The sequence below is a fragment of the Phyllopteryx taeniolatus genome, chromosome 7, assembly GCF_024500385.1.
Source record: "Phyllopteryx taeniolatus isolate TA_2022b chromosome 7, UOR_Ptae_1.2, whole genome shotgun sequence".
Classification (NCBI taxonomy): domain Eukaryota; kingdom Metazoa; phylum Chordata; class Actinopteri; order Syngnathiformes; family Syngnathidae; genus Phyllopteryx; species Phyllopteryx taeniolatus.
Genome location: NC_084508.1, coordinates 13,018,561 through 13,039,681, shown reverse-complemented (window position 1 = coordinate 13,039,681; position 21,121 = coordinate 13,018,561). Strand labels below are relative to the sequence as shown.

The 21,121-nt window shown below is 42.2% G+C and overlaps 1 protein-coding gene across 6 annotated transcripts; it reads left to right on the top strand.

Moving 5' to 3' along the window:
* Positions 1–368: 368 nt before the first annotated feature.
* On the top strand, positions 369–20,818 carry hsd11b1la (hydroxysteroid (11-beta) dehydrogenase 1-like a). Of its 6 annotated transcripts, none has more exons than XM_061778098.1 (6): positions 369–556; positions 8,907–9,037; positions 9,102–9,305; positions 10,207–10,300; positions 10,402–10,567; positions 20,524–20,818. In XM_061778098.1, exons 1-6 carry the CDS (start codon positions 472–474, stop codon positions 20,582–20,584), a joined length of 741 nt encoding a protein of 246 aa, XP_061634082.1. In that variant the 5' UTR covers positions 369–471; the 3' UTR covers positions 20,585–20,818. The 6 variants fall into 6 exon arrangements, with proteins under 6 accessions (XP_061634082.1, XP_061634083.1, XP_061634084.1 ...); XM_061778099.1 differs by lacking the exon at positions 20,524–20,818 and adding an exon at positions 17,434–18,121; XM_061778100.1 differs by lacking the exon at positions 20,524–20,818 and adding an exon at positions 11,528–12,203.
* The last annotated feature ends 303 nt before the right edge of the window (positions 20,819–21,121 follow it).

The following is a 21,121-nucleotide window of genomic DNA, read 5'->3' as shown; positions in this document are numbered from 1 at the left end:
GCCTCACTCCAAGTGGAAATAACACACATTCGGTTATTTTTTTCTTAAAGTAGTGTAACTTCGCAGCTCCATGTTTTACATGCATGAACGAAGCGAACATTCCTTCCACTGTGTGCACCGGGCCAACAAGTGCTGACATGCAAATAGGTAACGTCACAACACTTTTAGGCTAATGACAATAATAATAATAATAATAAAAGTTATATAAAAACAGAAAATCACTACCAGGTTAATACCTTCTTTTTTCCATTTGACTTCCTTAAACCGATTTAACGTATTTCAATAATGCAAGGGCATACAATTAATGTTCAATTATTTGATCTGACTGCACAACACACCCTCTTTTGCACATGCCTAGAGGGGAGGGCTCACATAAGCGCAGCCCTGGCAATACACTTGCACTTGCAAGGGAATTTAGGAAGCCGGGTGTCTTTACTTACCGACGAATCTAAATTACAATTACTTTACAACATGAAAACGTTGACCAAAGTCCTGCTCACGAGTGTTGCTGTGGCTCTGCTCGCTGTCAAATGGAACGCTCCCACGTTCAATGCGGGTAAGCTGGGTCGCTTCTGCACAATTTAAAAACAAGACAAGCAATTTTTTTTTTTTTTTTACAAGAATAAGACGTGGAGGCTTTTAATCGATGCCATCAGTGTTAGATTGCTCTAACGTCGTTATCAGAGATGTCAAGTTTGAAACTACATTTTCTAATTACATAGGAAATACAGTAGTAGTATTTGCAACTTTATGTACTTCAAATGTCAATCTTGCAAGACACTGCTAGAAATAGGATGCAATAGTTGATGTCGTAAACAGTTATGCAATGCTCTCCCAAGCTGTATTATTGCAAAAAAAAAAGTGATTATTAATATTCATTATTACAGTTCTTTTATATTGCATGATTTAATTATTTCTTTAGGGAGTTATATTTATCTATTTAAAATCAAAGATTATTTATTAAATCACCTATTTTTTTGTGCTCATTATTTAATTGTACATCGTGTTTGGGAAGTCACTGTCAACTTATTTATTTTTTTTTTTTTTGACTTTGACAGTGACTTTCCGAACAACCTGTATAATAATATTTTATAATTGCCTATTGATAGTTTTCCTATGATGTCACACAGCTTTCGACACACCCTCCATGTTGGAGGTTGACACATTGTTTTGTTCTTGGGCTTATTGAGCATTTGAATAGATAAATTGGATAGTCAATGTAAAAAAAAAAAAAAAAAAAAAAGGTGAAATACTGTGTGGTGTCTGGCTGCAACAATACAGGTGGGATGGGTAAAGTCTCATTTCACAGTTTAGTGCCCCCAATTTTGAATCAGGGTGAGAAGACTGAGCATTTGTCAAGGAAAAGACAGAGCGTGACTTTTACAAATCAGCAAAGCTGAGCTCACTTCGGTCAGATACCCACGCCATACATTCAGGTTTTTTTCTGAAAACTTTGTTGAAGGTAATCTTTAACACTTAGCAACGTTAGAAAACGCTTGCAACATAGTGTACATATCTCCACTTACAATGTTTATATTTTAGTTCAGTATGCCTAAATAACACAGATTTCTAAAATACAGAATGTACTGTATCTCACGCTTGATATCAGTCAATGGTTGCAGTGTTGTTATATAAAAAGTGCATACAAATTAGAAATGTAGGATTCTTTGAATACCAGAATGGCAGCTGACTCCCACCATGCTAACCACTATGTAGCCTTGAGGCTAATGTTTAGGCCAAGTCAATGCTGTATTAGGTAAAGCTGTCAACTAGTCTAGGTCATAAAGTGAAACAGTCTGCGTATTATTTCTATTTGTCTTCGCACACAGTAGTTGGTGAGAGATGTTTAAATTGTGGGGTGGGTGCTTGGGCGGGGGATTGTAGTTGTTTTCGACGACCACTTTGTCATCATGTCTTGTGTTTGTCACTGCATCCAAAGTTTCTCTATACCCTTTCAACTTTTTACCCCTAATCTTAGTACATCTAAGGAGATTGGAAAATTCATCCACCCATCCATTTTCTGAGCCGCTTCTCCTCACTAGGGTCGCGGGCGTGCTGGAGCCTATCCCAGCTGTCATCGGGCAGGAGGCGGGGTACACCCTGAACTGGTTGCCAGCCAATTGCAGGGCGCATAGGAACAAACAACCATTCGCACTCACAGTCATGCCTATGGGCAATTTAGAGTCTCCAATTCATGCATGTTTTTGGGATGTCGGAGGAAACCGGAGTGCCCGGAGAAAACCCACGCAGGCACGGGGAGAACATGCAAACTCCACACAGGCGGGGACAGGACTGTGAGGCTGACGCTCTAACCAGTCGTCCACCGTGCCGCTGGAAAATTCATAACATAGTTAATATAAACTGATTAGGGTTACAAAGAAGGAAAAAAAAATGAACCAACGAAAATGAACAAGAGTCGGTCTGCTAGTCTTTCCGCTTCAATTGTTAAATTATAATTGTATTATATATTATATAAAATAATTGAATTAGTGAATTATTATTATTATTATTATTATATAACAGAATATTTCAATAGAATTAAGAATGCAGCCCTATGGGGGGCACAAGTCAGTGCAAACTGTAGGCCGGTCCCAAGCCCGGATAAATGCAGAGGGTTGCGTCAGGAAGGGCATCCGGCTTAAAACCTTGCCAAACAAATATGAGCGTTCATCCAAAGAATTCCATACCGGATCGGTCGTGGCCCGGGTTAACAACGTCCGCCACCGGCGCCGTCAACCTGCAGGGCGCTGTTGGAAATTCAGCTACTGTGGGTCGAAGTCAAAGAAGAAGAAGAAGAAGAGGTGGAAAGCGGGTTCTTCGGCAGAAAGAGAAGAGGAAAACACAGAGCCTAGAACTGAATGTGGGGACTTTGAATGTTGGGACTATGACAGGAAAATCCCGGGAGTTGGTTGACATGATGATTAGGAGAAAGGTTGATATATTGTGTGTCCAGGAGACCAGGTGGAAAGGCAGTAAGGCTAGAAGTTTAGGGGCAGGGTTTAAATTATTTTACCATGGTGTAGATGGGAAGAGAAATGGAGTCGGGGTTATTTTAAAAGAAGAGTTGGCTAAGAATGTCTTGGAGGTGAAAAGAGTATCAGATCGAGTGATGAGGCTGAAATTTGAAATTGAGGGTGTTATGTGTAATGTGATTAGTGGCTATGCCCCACAGGTAGGATGTGACCTAGAGGTGAAAGAGAAATTCTGGAAGGAGCTAGATGATGTAGTTCTGAGCATCCCAGACAGAGAGAGAGTCGTAATTGGTGCAGATTGTAATGGACATGTTGGTGAAGGTAATAAGGGTGATGAAGAAGTGATGGGTAAGTACGGTATCCAGGAAAGGAACTTGGAGGGACAGATGGTGGTAGACTTTGCAACAAGGATGCAAATGGCTGTAGTGAACACTTTTTTCCAGAAGAGGCACGAACATAGGGTGACCTACAAGAGCGGAGGTAGAAGCACACAGGTGGATTACATCTTGTGCAGACGATGTAATCTGAAGGAGGTTACCAACTGTAAGGTAGTGGTAGGGGAGAGTGTGGCTAGACAGCATAGGATGGTGGTGTGTAAGATGACTCTGGTGGTGGGGAGGAAAATTAGGAAGACAAAGGCAGAGAAGAGAACCATGTGGTGGAAGCTGAGACAGGACGAGTGTTGTGCAGCTTTTCGGGAAGAGGTGATACAGGCTCTCGGTGGACGGGAAGAGCTTCCAGAAGACTGGACCACTGCAGCCAAGGTGATCAGAGAAGCAGGCAGGAGAGTACTTGGTGTATCTTCTGGCAGGAAAGGAGAGAAGGAGACTTGGTGGTGGAACCTCACAGTACAGGAAATCATACAAGGAAAACGGTTAGCTAAGAAGAAGTGTGACACTGAGAGGACCGAGGAGAGGCGAAAGGAATACATTGAGATGCGACACAGGGCAAAGGTAGAGGTGGCAAAGGCAAAACAAGAGGCATATGATGACATGTATGGCAGGTTGGACACTAAAGAAGGAGAAAAGGATCTATACAGGCTGGCCAGACAGAGGGATAGAGATGGGAAGGATGTGCAGCAGGTTAGGGTGATTAAGGATAGAGATGGAAATATGTTGACTGGTGCCAGCAGTGTGCTAGGTAGATGGAAAGAATACTTCGAGGAGTTGATGAATGAGGAAAATGATAGAGAAGGGAGAGTAGAAGAGGCAAGTGTGGTGGACCAGGAAGTGGCAATGATTAGTAAGGGGGAAGTTAGAAAGGCATTAAAGAGAATGAAAAATGGAAAGGCAGTTGGTCCTGATGACATTCCTGTGGAGGTATGGAAGCATCTAGGAGAGGTGGCTGTGGAGTTTTTGACCAGCTTGTTCAATAGAATTCTAGTGCGTGAGAAGATGCCTGAGGAATGGAGGAAAAGTGTACTGGTGCCCATTTTTAAGAACAAAGGTGATGTGCAGAGCTGTGGCAACTATAGAGGAATAAAGTTGATGAGCCACACAATGAAGTTATGGGAAAGAGTAGTGGAGGCTAGACTCAGGACAGAAGTGAGTATTTGCGAGCAACAGTATGGTTTCATGCCTAGAAAGAGTACCACAGATGCATTATTTGCCTTGAGGATGTTGATGGAAAAGTACAGAGAAGGTCAGAAGGAGCTACATTGTGTCTTTGTAGATCTAGAGAAAGCCTATGACAGAGTACCCAGAGAGGAACTGTGGTACTGCATGCGGAAGTCTGGAGTGGCAGAGAAGTATGTTAGAATAATACAGGACATGTACGAGGCAGCAGAACAGCGGTGAGGTGTGCTGTCGGTGTGACAGAAGAATTTAAGGTGGACGTGGGACTGCATCAGGGATCAGCCCTGAGCCCCTTCCTTTTTGCAGTGGTGATGGATAGGCTGACAGATGAGGTTAGACTGGAATCCCCGTGGACCATGATGTTTGCAGATGACATTGTGATCTGCAGTGAAAGCAGGGAGCAGCTGGAGGAACAGTTAGAAAGATGGAGGCATGCACTGGAAAGAAGAGGAATGAAGATTAGCCGAAGTAAAACAGAATATATGTGCATGAATGAGAGGGGTGGTGGGGGAAGAATGAGGCTACAGGGAGAAGAGATGGCAAAGGTAGAGGACTTTAAATACTTGGGGTCAACCGTCCAGAGCAATGGTGAGTGTGGTCAGGAAGTGAAGAAACGGGTCCAAGCAGGTTGGAACGGGTGGAGGAAGGTGTCAGGTGTGTTATGTGACAGAAGAGTCTCTGCTAGGATGAAGGGCAAAGTTTATAAAACAGTGGTGAGGCCAGCCATGATGTATGGATTAGAGACAGTGGCACTGAAGAGAAAACAGGAAGCAGAGCTGGAGGTGGCGGAAATAAAGATGTTGAGGTTCGCTCTCGGAGTGACCAGGTTGGATAAAATTAGAAATGAGCTCATCAGAGGGACAGCCAAGGTTCGATGTTTTGGAGACAAAGTTAGAGAGAGCAGACTTCAATGGTTTGGACACATCCAGGGGAGAGAGAGTGAGTATATTGGTAGAAGGATGATGACGATGGAGCTGCCAGGCAAGAGAGCTAGAGGAAGACCAAAGAGAAGGTTGATGGATGTCGTGAGGGAAGACATGATGGCAGTTGGTGTTCGAGAGGAGGATGCAGGAGATAGGCTCTCATGGGAAAGGATGACGCGCTGTGGCGACCCCTAACGGGACAAGCCGAAAGGAAAAGAAGAAGATTTCAATAGAATTAAAAATGTTTTTACTATATTGAATTACATTTCTTTGTATACATCTTGGTTTTATGTATGTACATAGTATTGCCCCCTTCTCAAATTCTTATATTTTTGCACAGTTTCCCCACTTTAATGTTTAAGATCATCAAACAAATGTAAATATCAGACAAATACAATCCAAGTGAACTTAAAATTGTGTTTATAAATGGTGATTTCACTTATTAAGAAAAACAAATATTACCTGGCCCTGTGTGAAAAAGTAATGGCCCCTTAAAACTAATAACTAGTAGGGCCAACCTCAGCAGCAACAACTGAAATCAAGCGTTTTCTCTAACTGCCAATGAGGCTTTCACATCTCTGTGGAGATATTTCTGCTCATTCCTCCTTGCAGAATTGCTTGAATTCAGCAAAAATTGACCTTTTTAAGGTCATGTCACTGTATTTCAATCAGATTCGAGTCTGTACTTTGACTAGGCCACTCCAAAACCTTCATTTTGTTTTTTTTAAGCCATTCAGAATTTGACTTGCTTGTGTGTTTTGGATTGTTATCCTGCTGTAGAACCCAAGTGCACTTCAGCTGGAAGTCACAAATTGGTGGCTGAACATTCTCCTTCAGGATTTTCTGTTAAAGAACAGAATTCATGGTTCCATCAATCACAGCAAGTTGTCCAGGTCCTGAATGAGCATAACAGCCCAAGACCATCACACTACCACCACCATGTTTGACTGTTGGTATGATGTTCATTTTCTGAAATGCTGTGCTATATTTACGCCAAATGTAACGAGACACACACCTTCCAAAAAGCTCAACTTTCATCTCATCAGTCCATATACAGTCATTGTCTCCCAAAGGTCTTGGGAATCATTCAGATGTTTTTTTTTTTGCAAAAGTAAGATGAGCCTTTATGTTCTTTTTGGTCAGCACTGGTTTTGACCTTGGAACTCTGCTATGAATGCCATTTTTGCCCAGTCTCTTCCTTATTGTGTCATGAACTCACCTTAACGGAGGCAAGGGAGGCAGGCAGTTCTTTAGAAGTTGTCCTGAGTTCCTTTGTGGCCTCCTGGATGAGTCATTGCTGTTTTTGTGGCGTAATCTTTGTAGGCTGACATCTACTCGGAAGGTTCACCACTGTTCCATGTTCTCTCCATGTGAGGATAATTGCTCTCCCAATGGTTCGCAGGAATCCTCAAGCTTTAGAGGTGGCTTTTGTATCCCTTTCCAGACTGATAGATGTCAATTACTGTATTTATCGACTGTTCTGGAACTTCTTTGGATAGTGTCATTTTGTTGCAGCTTTTTTTTTTTTTAGATCTTTTGTCTGACTTGATTTTGTCGGGAAAGATTCTGCTTAAGTGATTTCTTGATTGAACAGGTCTGTAGGTAGTCAGGCTTGGGTGTGATCAGTGAAAATTACCAACGATTGTGATTAGCCACAATTAATTCATGATTTAATAAGGGGGGTAATTACTTTTTCACACAGGCTCAGGTAACGAATAATTTTTTCCCCCTAATTAATTAAATTACCATTTAAAAACACCATTTTAAGTTCACTTGGGTTATATTTGTCTGATATTTACATTTATTTGATGATTTTAAACATTAAAGTGGGGAAACTTTGCAAAAATATAAATTTGAGAAGGGGGTTAATACTTTTTCACGGTACTGTATATACATACAGTATGTACATGTATATAAATGATCACCTATTGAAAATAAAATAATAAGCATCATAATTACTTTTTTTGCAAATCGCCTATACTGTCCTGTGGTGTATAATGGTTTTTTTTCAGGCCAATTAATTAGAAAGGACATGCCCCTGTGTGACCTGTGTACAATTTAAAAGTTTTTTCCCCTCCGGGAGAGTTTGGGAAGAGAGGCACAAAGTTAGCATGTAATCACACATTATTTGGCATCCTTGTGACTCAGCATCCATGACTTATTTAGAGCATGATTTAATTAATATAACTCTCAAAATTAGGTTTTGTGCTCGTTCCAGAAAATACCGCAAGTCCGATTTGACTAATCATTGCTAGACTGTGCTAATTGTTGACCAGATTAAAAAAAAAATAATTAATAAAAAAAAAAAAAAGGTAAAAAAAAATGAAAAGATCAAAGTGTGGACCCATCAAGGTGTCCGACACAGGGTGCTGTTCAAGCTAGCATGACCACTGCTCTGCGGTCAAATATCTCGTACGCCTACAACAATAGCTTATCTTTTATCAGTCCGTCTTGTCACTTTGAGATTACACACGGTAGGTGCTGTTACGTGTCAAATGAGTAGATAACGTCAAAGTCAGGCCGTTCTAACAATTGGACATTGGTCTTATTATCAGCACTTCCTTTGGCATTGAAATCGGAGGAGCTGAGGTGTAAACCTCATGTCAGTGCCAAAAATGTCACCTCATAATCAATTAGTTGTGTCATGCAGCCTTGGTTGTAGTCATGCATACGGTGGCCTGAAGTCTCGCAATATTTGTGACTAACATCCATTTTTATGACCTTTGCCCAGGACAACTTGTTGTGGAGGTAGTATCAGTGCTGTAACACAGATGGCACAACCCTCCTTTGTGTAACGGAATGCTGCAATGCACGCTGATATACATTCACACCAATGGACAATTTAAAGTCTTCGAATGAACCTAACTTGCCTGTTTTTGGAACTTGGGAGGAAGCCGGAGTACCCAGAGAAAATCCATCCAAGCATGGGGAGACTGAAAAACCCACAGGAAGGCTGGAGCCGAGATTCGAACTCTGCAAAGAAGGAAAGCAGCTTATTTTGCCTGCATGCTGCCTCTAGTTCTTAGGAGATTTTTGCAAATTTTGGTTAAAAAAAAAAAAACATCTTTAGAAAAGAGATGAACCTCAGAAATGTGAGGCAGACAAACCACTTGTTTGCCATGTTGCTCTTTCAACTTTAATTGATAAAGAACAATGCTTAAATCTGACAAACATCTGAGTGCCACACTGCCTTACTCTGTTGCTAACCAAAACAGCAGCACCTACTGAGGTTTGGACACAGCCTGTCAGGAGTCTTGCCGCTTACTGTCTGGTCAGTATTAAAGAAAATGTTACAGATGTCGTCAAACTTCTGCTACCCCAACAAAACAGGTTTTCAAAAGTGTGATGGGTATTTTGGGATCCTTTTATAAAAAATTGAACTGTACTGAACTGAATCACACTTTTTGATATTAATAGTGCATTTGATTTTCTTTCAGAAATCCTCCAAGGTGCCAGGGTCTTGGTGACCGGGGCCAGCACTGGCATTGGTGAACAAATGGCGTATCACTACGCCAAGTTTGGCTCCCAGATCGTCATTACAGCAAGGAGAGAACAAGTCTTACACCAGGTTGGTAAAAGAGATTTTTTTGAAGGCGCATTTCACATGTCGACCATCATCCTGTGGCCTCTAGGTGGCGGAAAAGTGCCTGAGCTTGGGAGCTCAGAAGGCCCTGTACATAGCAGCGGACATGAGCAGTGACTCTGACCCGGATAGAGTGGTTGATTTCGCTCTGGACCAGCTCGGAGGTCTGGACTACCTCGTTCTCAACCACATTGGACCAAGCCCCTTCAACATGTGGGAAGGAGATATACAGCACGTCGAGTGGCTGATGAAGGTAATCCATGACATTGTAACAAGATACTTTGCAGAAGTTGAAGTCCCCTGACGTGAAACGTGGGAAGAGCATTGATGATGATGATTGATGAGACGACTTGGGACTTTTCCACCTTAAGAGATAATATCAGGCCAGTAACACAGGCAGGATGTGTATCCCCTTTAACACTGCCTGTAAAAACTGTCGTTCTTTCTGTGACTTCCGTGTTGCTGTAAATGACATAAATGACACCGACATGGTATATGAGAGGCCTGAAGACCCCCCCCCCCCTTTTAATACTATAAAAGCTGTAATTTTTCTACCTTTTTTCTGTGCTGCCATTCTGAATAAGTAGCATTGACACTGGGCGTACCAAGTCGAACTGGCGAATTGAGAGGTAACGTCAGAGTTGTGATATAACAAGGAAGACCCCTGAGTAGCCCCTTTAACACTGTCTGTAAAGGATTTTTCTGAATTTTTTTCAGTGTTTGCTGTTCTGTATAAATGGCACAGACGCAGAATTCAGGGAGAAAATTCAAACCAGCAATTCTCCTCATCTGGAGATAATTTTCTGCATTTGGAGGTAGAAACAGCACTGTAACATAGGCAGAAAGACACCTGTGTAGCCCCTGTGACAGTGACTGTAAAGGCTGTAATTTTTCGAGACATTTTTCTGTGTCACTGTTTTGTATAAACGGATAGACATAGAACAGGGAGACCAAGTCAAATCAGCAGTTTTCTACCTTGGGAGGTAGCAATAGAGCTGTAACAGAGGCAGGAAGACACTCATGTAGCCCCTTTAACACTTCCTGTGAAAGATGGGCTTTTTCTTCACTGTTTTGCACTGTAAAATATGCTAAATTACTTAACAGCACGAAGTGAACGTGACATCCCTGTGTACGATTCTTTGTCCCAACAAAAGGTCAACTTCTTGAGTTACGCTCAGATGGCCTGGAAAGCTCTCCCCTCCCTTGAGCAAAGCAAAGGCTCACTCGTGGTTGTTTCGTCTCTTCTAGGTGGGTTCACAACCTCCCCTCTAAAGACATTTCTTGCTACATTTTATTTGGAATCACTATTGTAACTTATTTTCATAAGACTATTGTTGATACCCCACCAGGTAAAGTGACCAGTCCCTTTGTGGCTCCGTACACGTCAACCAAATTTGCCTTGAATGGTTTCTTTGGGGCTCTAAATCACGAGTTGGCCATGAAGAGTAGCAACGTAACGATCACGACGTGTACACTGGGCCTCATTGACACTGACTCAGCCATGGAGAAAATCAAGTAAGTCTGCGGTGAGAGCACGTTGACTGGGGCAAGAGCTCTATTGCTCAACGTTTTGAGCGCATCCAACTGTGTTCACAGCTCAGATTATAGTTGCTTACTGTTTAGAGAGCTACTGTACAAGGGAGTTTGTAGTTGAACTCAAATATAGTCAAAATACATGTAGAACTGTTGTAGTATTGGAGGCACAGCAGCATATCATGCACTGTCATAAGTATTGTAATGCAATACTGAATAGGGCCCCTATTTCTGTAATGATTTGCACACATTTTAACAAACAAGTTAACCAGCAGATTATTTTCAGGATGTTGGGGCCAGTCATGTAGAGTAGGTGCAGCAGCATATCATGCACTGTTGTGACAGCAGAATCATGCAAACAAGACTAATAAGCTTAGTTCACCAGCATGCTGCCAGTGTGTAGTTCCAGGAATTAAAGTAAAATCTTGTAACAAGTAATTTAGAGTTGTATTGGAACTACCGCCTGTCATGCCCTGTCACGACTACAGTATTCCAATGCAATGCTGCATCAAGGAAAAACTTTGGCCAGCTTCATGCATGTTTCTCTACAGATTTACAAACATTTTAGTTGAACATATAAGCCCCTCACATGAAGCACTTTTTTTTTCGAAATGTAAAGCAGCTGTCAGCAGTCATAAGTGTTCCAACATCCATCCATCCATCCATCCATCCATCCATTTTCCTCCCCTTGTCTGAGGTCGGGTCACGGGGACAGAAGCTTAAGCAGGGAAGCCCAGACTTCCCTCTCCTCAGCCACTTTGTCCAGCTCCTCCGGGGGGATCCCGAAGAGTTCCCCTGCTAGCCGAGAAACGGAGTCTCTCTGGCATGTCCTGGGTCGTCCCCGGGGTCTCTTTCTGGTGGCACCGATCTGTCTGTCGATCTTCCACTCCATTCTTCCTTCACTCATGAACAAGACCCCGAGTTACTTTAACTCCTCCACAGGATGTCCCCCCTGACCCGGAGAGGGCACTCCACCCTTTTCTGACTGAGGACCATGGTCTCAGAGTTGGAGGTGCTGATTTTCATCCCAGCCACTTCACACTCTGCTGTGAACCGTTCCAGCGACAGTTGGCGATCACGGCTTGATGAATCCATCAGAACCACGTCATCTGTAAAAAGCAGCGACGTAATACTGATGTAATCAAACCCCTCAACACCCTGGCTGTGCCTAGAAATTCTGTCCATAAAGGTAATGAACAGAATCGGTGAGGATGTAGATGGTCCACTGTTCCACGCCCGGGACGAAAACCTCCCTGCTCCTCTTGAATCCGAGATTCGACTTCCTGACGGACCGACCCTCCTCTCCAGAACCCCTGAATAGACCTTACCAGGGAGGCTGAGGAGTGTGATCCCCCTAAACTGTAAAAAAAAAAAAAAAACCTTGACAAAACGTAAAAAAAACTAAGGTTTACAAGTTATGAAACGAGTTCTGCCAACTTGTTTTTTGTTGTTGACCTAATTAGGAGAATCCTGTAAGGCTAACGAAGAAATTCTGGTTTCAATGCCATGTATTTCTGCCTTCACCAAACAGATATTTTTGTTGAATAATCGTACAATTCTTACTCCAGTGAGTTAAAAATTTACCTATATGAATAAAGGAAAATGTATGTTGCTCTAATTAGATTTGAAAAATGCTCATTAAGTAGATTTGGAAAAAAACAAAAAACAAAGCACAACTGAATGTTATCTAAATTCTTATTTATTTTGTTTAACAGTGCCTCAAGTACATTTCAGAACGTCATGGGTAATCGGGTCAATTTCTGAAAAAAAAAAAAAAAAAAAATTGACGTTTTTTTTTTTCTTTTGGGTGCTTTGAGCCCCACAGCACAGACGTTAACATTGAAGTCCAGAACCAATAAAGAAAAACAGTATGCGAAAAAAAAGTGTCCAGCTACATATAGTAACTCATGCACAGACCCTGAGCCGAACTTAACCACTTGTACATAGAATAGTGCCACAAATGATTGGCTGTGTACCCATACACTGAAGTTTTACATGGGCGTAACTATAATGAACTTGAGCAGTTAACGGTCCTTCAAAATTTCACCATCAATGAACAGGGAACTCACTGTTAAAACACCAGTTCTGCGCTTCGTGTGAAGTGGGCAACACTTCGACAAAGCTTTTAAAATACTGCATGACAGAATCTCACCACATATTGTCAACAACATAGATTTCTCTGACTAAAATTGACATTTCTAATAATCATTTATCCACTTAACCTTCACATTGTTCAACCAGGTCAAAATGATCCATTCTCTGTTTTGAACGTTCCCTCCTCCCCCCCTTCTTTTTTTCCTGCCTTCATTCTTCCACTCCTTCCATCTCTTTTCCCCCCTCCCTCTTTTTTCTTCCTCTCTCCTTCTTTCTCTGCTCCCCTGCTTTCTTCTTCCCTTTCCTTCCTTCCTTCATCCTCCCCACTTGAACAAGCTAAAGAACACAAGTTTAAGTCATGTCTGACTTCCCCATTAACAGTCACAGCAATAGCTTTGTTTTCAGAGACCTTATGCGCTGTGAGCATCGAGAGCCACCAACCTCAAAAAAAGATGGCCTGAATTGCTTCAAAGGTATACCTCATCTGCTTTGGATGATCAATGTCGAGGGCATACAGAAGGCCAAAGATGTATGCCAAGGCCGTAGAGAGGTCTGGAATGTTATGTAGCACGATGTCCCCTTCAAACACAACTGCCTGGTCTCGCACAGATGTATCGGCATTGTCATCTTGTCGGATGGTGAGGATGGCAACAGATGCACCGTTCAGCACTGGTTCCAAAATACCAGTGTCTTGAAGAGAAGTAACAGATGCATTACTGAGAAAAACTAAAGACGAAATACATTTCTACTGATTTGAACTTAAACTTCCATACCATGCTGGTCATTTGACTCATGGAAGTTTTAAAAAGAAAACGCATCTTTTTCTTTTATTAATGACACAGTAGATTTCACCCACCAACCTTGTGATGAGTTTTGTACAAAAGTATCTTCTCAGCAGAAAAAAGGGAGCGAGAGTTATAGAGAACTGCAATCCTCACCATAAAATTACTCTATGTGGACAGCACTGAGGAGGTGTATATTTCCATTTTGGATGAACTCATCCTTTAAAACACCTCATGGGAATTAGTTTTACTTGCATTACTTTTTCTGTACTTACAAAGCACTTCAGGAAAACCTTTGTTGCATCTTCTCGGAGGAAAATGGGCAGGGCTCTCAGTGCTGCTGTCTTTCGGTGGGACACAACGTTGGAGGTCTAAAGAGTATTCAGTGGAAAACAAGCATTTCAATTAGTATGGTAACGTAGTGTACTTTATACACAATGTAAAATCAGAACTCTTTTACAGCAATGAAGAGAAATCACAGGCCAGACCCAGCAACATATAAAACTTAAAAAAAAAAAAATAAATAAACTGCAACCATGCTAAAAATTTTACTTTGCTTTTGCAGTCTGCACCATGTTCAATGCCTGACCATGTTATCAACAGTAAAACCTACTTCAAAAACCTCTCGTGAATACGTCTTTTACACACGAATGGAAATACCCTCAAAAACCAGTATCAGTATACAAATGCATATTATCATGTTCCAGTGTAGTGTACTTCTTTAATTATAGTCAGTCTAGTCTAGTCTAGTATAATAATCCATCCATTTTCTCTACTGGTTATCCTTACAAGGGTCGCGGGCGTGCTGGAGCCTATCCCAGCTATCGTCGAGCGAGAGGCGGGCTACACCCTGAACTGGTCGCCAGCCAATTGCAGGGCACATAGAAACAAACAACCATTTGCACTCACATTCACACCTACGGGCAATTTAGAGTCTTCGATCAACCTACCACGCATGTTTTTGGGATGTGGGAGGAAACCGGAGTGGCCGGAGAAAAGCCACACAGGCACGGGAGAACATGCAAACGCCACGCCGGAGGGGATGGGATTTGAACCCCAGTCCTCAGAACTGTGAGGCAGATGTGCTAACCAGTCGTCCACCGTGCCGCCCTAGTATAATAACTCGTGCCTAATTTGAAAAACAGAATTCCTGAATAATTTAGGACAGCCTTACCTCCTCAAAAGAAAACAGCCCAGGCCATCTCTCCTGGACCTCAGATACCACAGGCTGGCACTCCACGACCTCTCGCCGCCTGAGGGAAAATGTTAAAATTGAAATCTCCTGCTGTCTGAAACTAGCCTTATTTACATCACTTTCATATAATTTGCGCACGTCTACCATACACCGACCCATAAATGCCTGTCTGCGCCTACATAACTTACATGGACGGGAGTTTGTTTGTTGGTCAATGTTAACATCATATCTCCACACAAGGATAACACTCAACCCATTACAAAACGGGTAATAAGCTAATACGCTTTACTACGGCAGACGTGCATTAAAAAAGCCAGTCTGAGATGAAAGCCATTTAGTGATGAAAGTCTGTATCTGAATATCAGACATGATTAACATTAAACAGTATCAAACATTACTTTTTGAAATAAAACCTTAGCATAGAAGTAGGTGAAGGGCTGGAAATATCTTAGTTAGCTTACCTGCTAGGACAAAATGGTTGTCCGTTCCCGCTTCTGTCCAGAAAATGTTCAAACGCTAGAATCAAACTGCAGACCATACAAAAATTCGTAATGGTAGAAACAATTCAGTTCACATCCAACTGTCCACGTTCGGTCAAGTTTTCTTCGGGGGTTTCAGTTAAGAAATTGTCGACGGACTATCATCACACGGCTCAGGTTCAGTCGCAGGTGAGTTCGCCGCTCGGTCGAGTTCAAACTGGTTCGGACCATGTGCACATGCCCACTTCAGTAATGATGTGGAGTTTCTCACAGGTTACTGATTTAACTCAAAACATCTACTCAAAAGTCAGTAATCTTTGTTGTGCTATTTAGAAAGTTAGGACAACAATGAGATAAATTTGTTAGGCAGACAAGTTTTTGTAGGTTGTAAATCGAAACCTTGATTTCTGAATCAGTTGAGTTTGAAAACTTTAATGAGATCAACAATGACTAGTTATCGTTTTTACAGTGTATAGTTGGAACACACCCTCCGGTCCCCCTTCCTAAAAAGGGGGACCACTACCCCGGTCTACCAATCCGGAGGCACTGACCCCAATATCCACAGCATGTTGCAGAGGCGTGTCAAGTGTGGCCTTTAAACCCCCTCTCCCCAATGTAACAAACAATCAAAGAGACATCTCGCCCGTCTATTCCAGTGACTTAATCCATTCTCACAATATGCATGGATCCACCATGGTTAAAAGTGCAATGCTTCTTTGCGTCCTAGGAATGTCAGTCACGTACCAGCCTACCCTGCCAGTGAAGCGGCATTGAACATCATCATGACAGGAGCCACTAGAGAGCGGGAGCTCTTCTACCCTTGGTATACCTACATCATCACCCTTATTAAAGACTTCTTTCCCGCCACCAGAGACTACGTAATGCAAAAGTCCTACAACTACAGCCCATGAAAAAAGATTTACCGTAATTTCTCGTGTATAATGCGCATCCATGTATAATATCCATCCATCCATTTTCTGAGCCGCTTCTCCTCACTAGGGTCGCGGGCGTGCTGGAGCCTATCCCAGCTATCATCGGGCAGGAGGCGGGGTACACCCTGAACTGGTTTCCAACCAATCGCAGGGCACATATAAACAAACAACCATTCGCACTCACATTCACACCTACGGGCAATTTAGAGTTGTCAATTAACCTAGCATGCATGTTTTTGGGATGTGGGAGGAAACCGGAGTGCCCGGAGAAAACCCACGCAGGCACGGGGAGAACATGCAAACTCCACACAGGCGAGGCCGGGGATCGAACCCCGGTCCTCAGAACTGTGAGGCATACGCTCTAACCAGTCGCACACCGTGTCGCTCCATGTATAATACGCACCCCCAAAGTTGACCTTAAAATTCTGGAAAACCCTTCTACCTATCTATAATGCATTTTTACAATGCATGATTTTGCTTCTGCCCTTATGATGAAAACATTAAGTATTTTGGTATTTTGTTATTTTTTTTCCAATAACTATGAATCATGCGCACTATTGACGTTTGACAATTTTTGGGGGTAAAAAAATTTGCATTATACACGAGAAATGACAGTATGTGAAGGGCCACAACTGCCCTCACTTCCAGTGGGGGCTTAAGAATTTTTAAAAAGTTTATATTTAAGATGTATTCTTATGCCGCGATTGGCTGGCAACCAGTACAGGGTGTACCACGCCTCCTGCCCGATGATAGCTGGGATAGGCTCCAGCACGCCCGCGACCCGCGTGAGGAGAAGCAGCTCAGAAAATGGATGGATGGATGTATTCTTATGTGTTACTGTATTGTCTGTGAGTTGATGTATTCAACAATCCAAATTTGTCGTTCTTTTGAAAGTTAACTTGCTGTTACCACATGGAAGCAGATCATGTTTCTAAATGCAGTACTGTACACAAAAACTGAGCTATTTTCTCGTTCCACATCAAGCTTTTCAAAGAAATCCAGTGACTATGGCATTTTATTTCCCTCCCAAACCTCAAACCAAGAATAATCCTAATCAAAAGTCATCCATCCATCCATTTTCCAAGCCGTTTATCCTCACAAGGGTCGCCATGGGGCAAAAATCATTTTTTGAAAAAAACCTCTCAGTTTTTCTAATGTGGCATGATGAGGCATGCTGCCTGATAAGCAAGTTGGGAAAAGAGATTGTAACAGAGAAGGTGCTTCTTGTTACTGACTACAAAGATGAGTTATAAGAAAGATTCACAATAAACAGATGATAATTGAATTACGCTTGCTTCTCATCTCTTATTCATTAAAACTTCTACATATTAATTCATTCATCGACTGTTCCGCTTATCCTTACCAGGTTCCCGGGCGTGCTGGAGCTTTTCCCAGCAATGTTCGGGTGAGAGGCGGGGTACACCCTGAACTGGTCGCCAGCCAATCGCAGGGCACATAGAAACAAACAACCATTCACACTCACATTCACACCTACGGGCAATTTAGCGTATTCAAATAACCTACCCTGCATGTTTTTGGGATGTGGGAGGAAACCAGAGTGGCTGGAGAAAACCCACGCAGGCACGGGGACAACATGCAAACTCCACACAGGCGGGGCCGGGATTTGAACCTCAGAACTGTGAGGCAGTTGTCCACCGTGCCGCCACTATAAACTGCATTTGGGGAAAATTATTTGTAGATGTAACAGAAATTCACCAGAACAAGGTAATCAGATAATAATCTCCCGAGACATGGTGAAACAGCATGTGGCTCGTGCTCGGAGGTATTTTTTAAGGCTTTGTTCTACGTAACAGGAAACAATTGTTTGTAATGACAAAGCAGCACAATGTGTAGTACAAGTGTAACAACGGCTGCCATGTTAGTCAGGAGACCTAAGCTGCATTCTACACGTCCACTGCAATTTCTCCTCGGTCTTGGAGTAAATAAAACATAAGGACACAGTATTTATGACAGTTATGTAGAAATAATTGCTATGACATTATGTGAACAATATTATGTAATACTGTATTAACAAATAAACAGCTTTTACAGCATTTTCTTCACTATTTTCTTGTTTTAAAGCACAAAATTATCATTGGACTTTAGACTCAATGTTTGCCTGCCTCGCAAACAATTTGATCCGAGGTATTACCACAATGCAATAGCTCTGTATCTCCTGTGTGTATTCATGTATTACCATCCATCCATCCATCCATTTTCTGTAGCGTTTTTCCTCATGGGTTGCTGGTGAGCTGGAGCCTACGCCAGTTGACTTTGGACGAGAGGTGGGGTACACTCAGGACTGGTCGCCAGTCAATCGCAGGGCACATGGAAACAAACAATTCACACTCACATTCACAACGTGGACAATTTAGAGCAGCGTTCTCCAACCTTTTTGAAACTGAGAGCTTTTTCTTGGGTACTGACAAATGCGAAGGGCTACCAGTTTTGTGAAATGTGGGACAAAGTCAGAGTACTCGGCAAAACCCCACACAAATACATTCAAACTCTACACAGGAGGGCCTGAGCTGATCCAAACCACTTGGCAAAGTGCTGCCCATATACAGTACTGTATGACCATAGTGACCAGAAAAGCTGCCAACAAGATGTGCAGGTTAAAAGATTTCCATAAATAAAAAATCTAATCTAAATTACAATAAAACACTAATAAGACCTGAAGTGAACCTGAATCGTCAAGAACTGGGCCTTGTGACTGTACCTTGAAATTCCACATGAGGGCAGTAGTGCCATGGTAGAGAGGATTCCACTATCAGAAGGTCCAAATTTTCAATGGCATCCTCCATCACAAAAACATCATAATGAATGTTAATGTTGATAAACTTATTTAACATCTAAGATGTTCTCATTTTGTTAGAAAACCTCCCTAATTGTATCAGTTCCAACTTCCACAGTGTTTTTGTTCACCATCCCCCAAATCTCAGCTCTGCTCTATTTTGTCATTCTAAAGATGGCCACGGTAGTGACTGCAGACTTCCAGGAGATGGAGGTTTTCTCGCGAGGTTCCTTCTTTGTCTTTGTTCTTCCCTTCCAAAGGCACCACAGGCATCCTGTGAAGCTGTTGGCGCTATCCATCCTGGTGGTCATTGCTGTATTGTCCTACATCCTAGAGGTTGTACCCTGCTCTTACAGGGGGGGCTTTCTCGTACTGTATGCCCAGAGGCAGTACTCATTGCCAAAAAAGGGAGAATGGAAAGTCAGGGTATGTTTAGATTATACGTTTTTGAAAGGTTCCCCTTACAGATGACAATATTGTCCATCTTTTCCTGTTCGTTTTTCCTATTACCCTTCATCGGAGCTGCAGAAACGAATTGTCCAAAATGGTATTTTTAATACACTGCCTCTATTTTGGTTGAGAATGGGAGTATAGTGGTGCCGTGCTATATTTCAGATTGTCTTGTGGACCACATCTGATACATGTCAAAATTTGTGCGATATTGCACAAATCTGTGGATTATAGCAATTTTTTTAAAGGGTTTTTACAGAATACTTATTGTATTGGCCTCGGATGTGGGAAAGGAGAGCAACAGTTGCAGATGAACTTTTCAGCTGGGTGAACAGTAAAACACATCAAACGAGGAACACACAGCTCACACCCAAACACTCAAACCAAGACTTGCCGATGTCACACGGCACCCCATCAGTTTCACGTTTCCAGATTTTGTCATATTATTTGGTAAATATTGATTCTGAACTTCTCCAAATGATGTGCGTGGCACAGTTGCGAGCTGTTATGTTGTGTTTTTGTAGTATAATATAATTTCGTGATTACGTGATCGGGGTGGATTAAGTCGGGTAAATCCCGACTGAAGGTCCAGGTTCCAAATGCACAGCCCGCCAATGGTTAAAATGATCAACAGCTTCATAACCGCTCCACTCTCCAGTAAGAACAACAAACATTCCGCTCATCTGCAGCGATATTCCAGTGGGTATGACTGATGGAGAAAAGTTATGAAACGCATGTTCACTTTGTCCTTATCTTGACACGCTTGATGATTTGAGAGGATTGTGGAGACTGCATAATACCTCTTGAGATGCTGGGGGAAAAAAACGTCACACTCCTTCTCTGTCACAAATATGCCAGGTAGGAGAGCAGTCATGGCCTCGAGGAACAGCCAGAAACACCTGCAACAGATTAGTGTCCCTAATGCAAGGTAATAAATCCACTCATCCTTCTCCAGCATCTCCTCCTCCTTGCACAGATTGCTGGGGAAAGGATGCGAAAATATCTTGGAATAGCGTTGTAGGGTACTTATATTTCCTCTCCGCTGTAAATAGAGCTTGATTTGCTGCATGGATTTCTTTCCTACATGATCGTTTTTATTATTGCTTCCAACAGACACGGATGAAGCTGGCCTTGTTACTGTCAGTGTTGGGCAAGTTACTTCCAAAATGTAACATATATCCATCCATTTTCTATGGTGCGTATTCTGTTCAGGGTCATGGGGAACGAGAACCTATCCAAGCTGACTTCAGGCGAAAAGCCAACTACATCATGAACTGGTCGCCAGTCAATCACAAGGCATCTCTCTCTGGTCTGAAAGGTTTTCATGATGTCATCATTGCAAGACAACAGACAATATGGCAGCTCTATTTGGAAGATGATAAATACAACTCTCATAAGAACACTATCAAGCATTTAGGTACACCTTATTGTATGACAGGACTTACAGGTTCGAAGAGGACTTGTAGTTTAAGACAAAAAAAAGCGACAATTGCCATAGGCTATGCACTACAGTAACAATAAAATGAAAAAACATTTTAAACCAGTCTATGATCTTAAATTTTATATTTGATCAAGAAAAACCTTGCTGTTAAAGCACAAATGTCCTTTTTCAGGGCATAAATATGGTCTCCCAGCCATGGTCATGGTACCGTACAACTCCAGCAATCACGTGGCAGCCTCAATTTATGAACATTTCTTGTGCTGCTTCTTGGAGCACGAAGGACACAGGGTACATAATCCTCCGTGCAGCAGTCAACCATCAAATACGTTATGTGCAATAATAAGACACTCTAACTCGGAAAAGAAAACT

Coding starts and splice junctions, on each gene's coding strand:
- hsd11b1la (XM_061778097.1), top strand. CDS start 472: ATGAAAACGTTGACCAAAGTCCTGCTCACGAGTGTTGCTGTGGCTCTG. Junction 557..8,906: donor CGCTCCCACGTTCAATGCGG/GTAAGCTGGGTC, acceptor ATTTTCTTTCAG/AAATCCTCCAAGGTGCCAGG. Junction 10,301..10,401: donor GGTTGTTTCGTCTCTTCTAG/GTGGGTTCACAA, acceptor ATACCCCACCAG/GTAAAGTGACCAGTCCCTTT.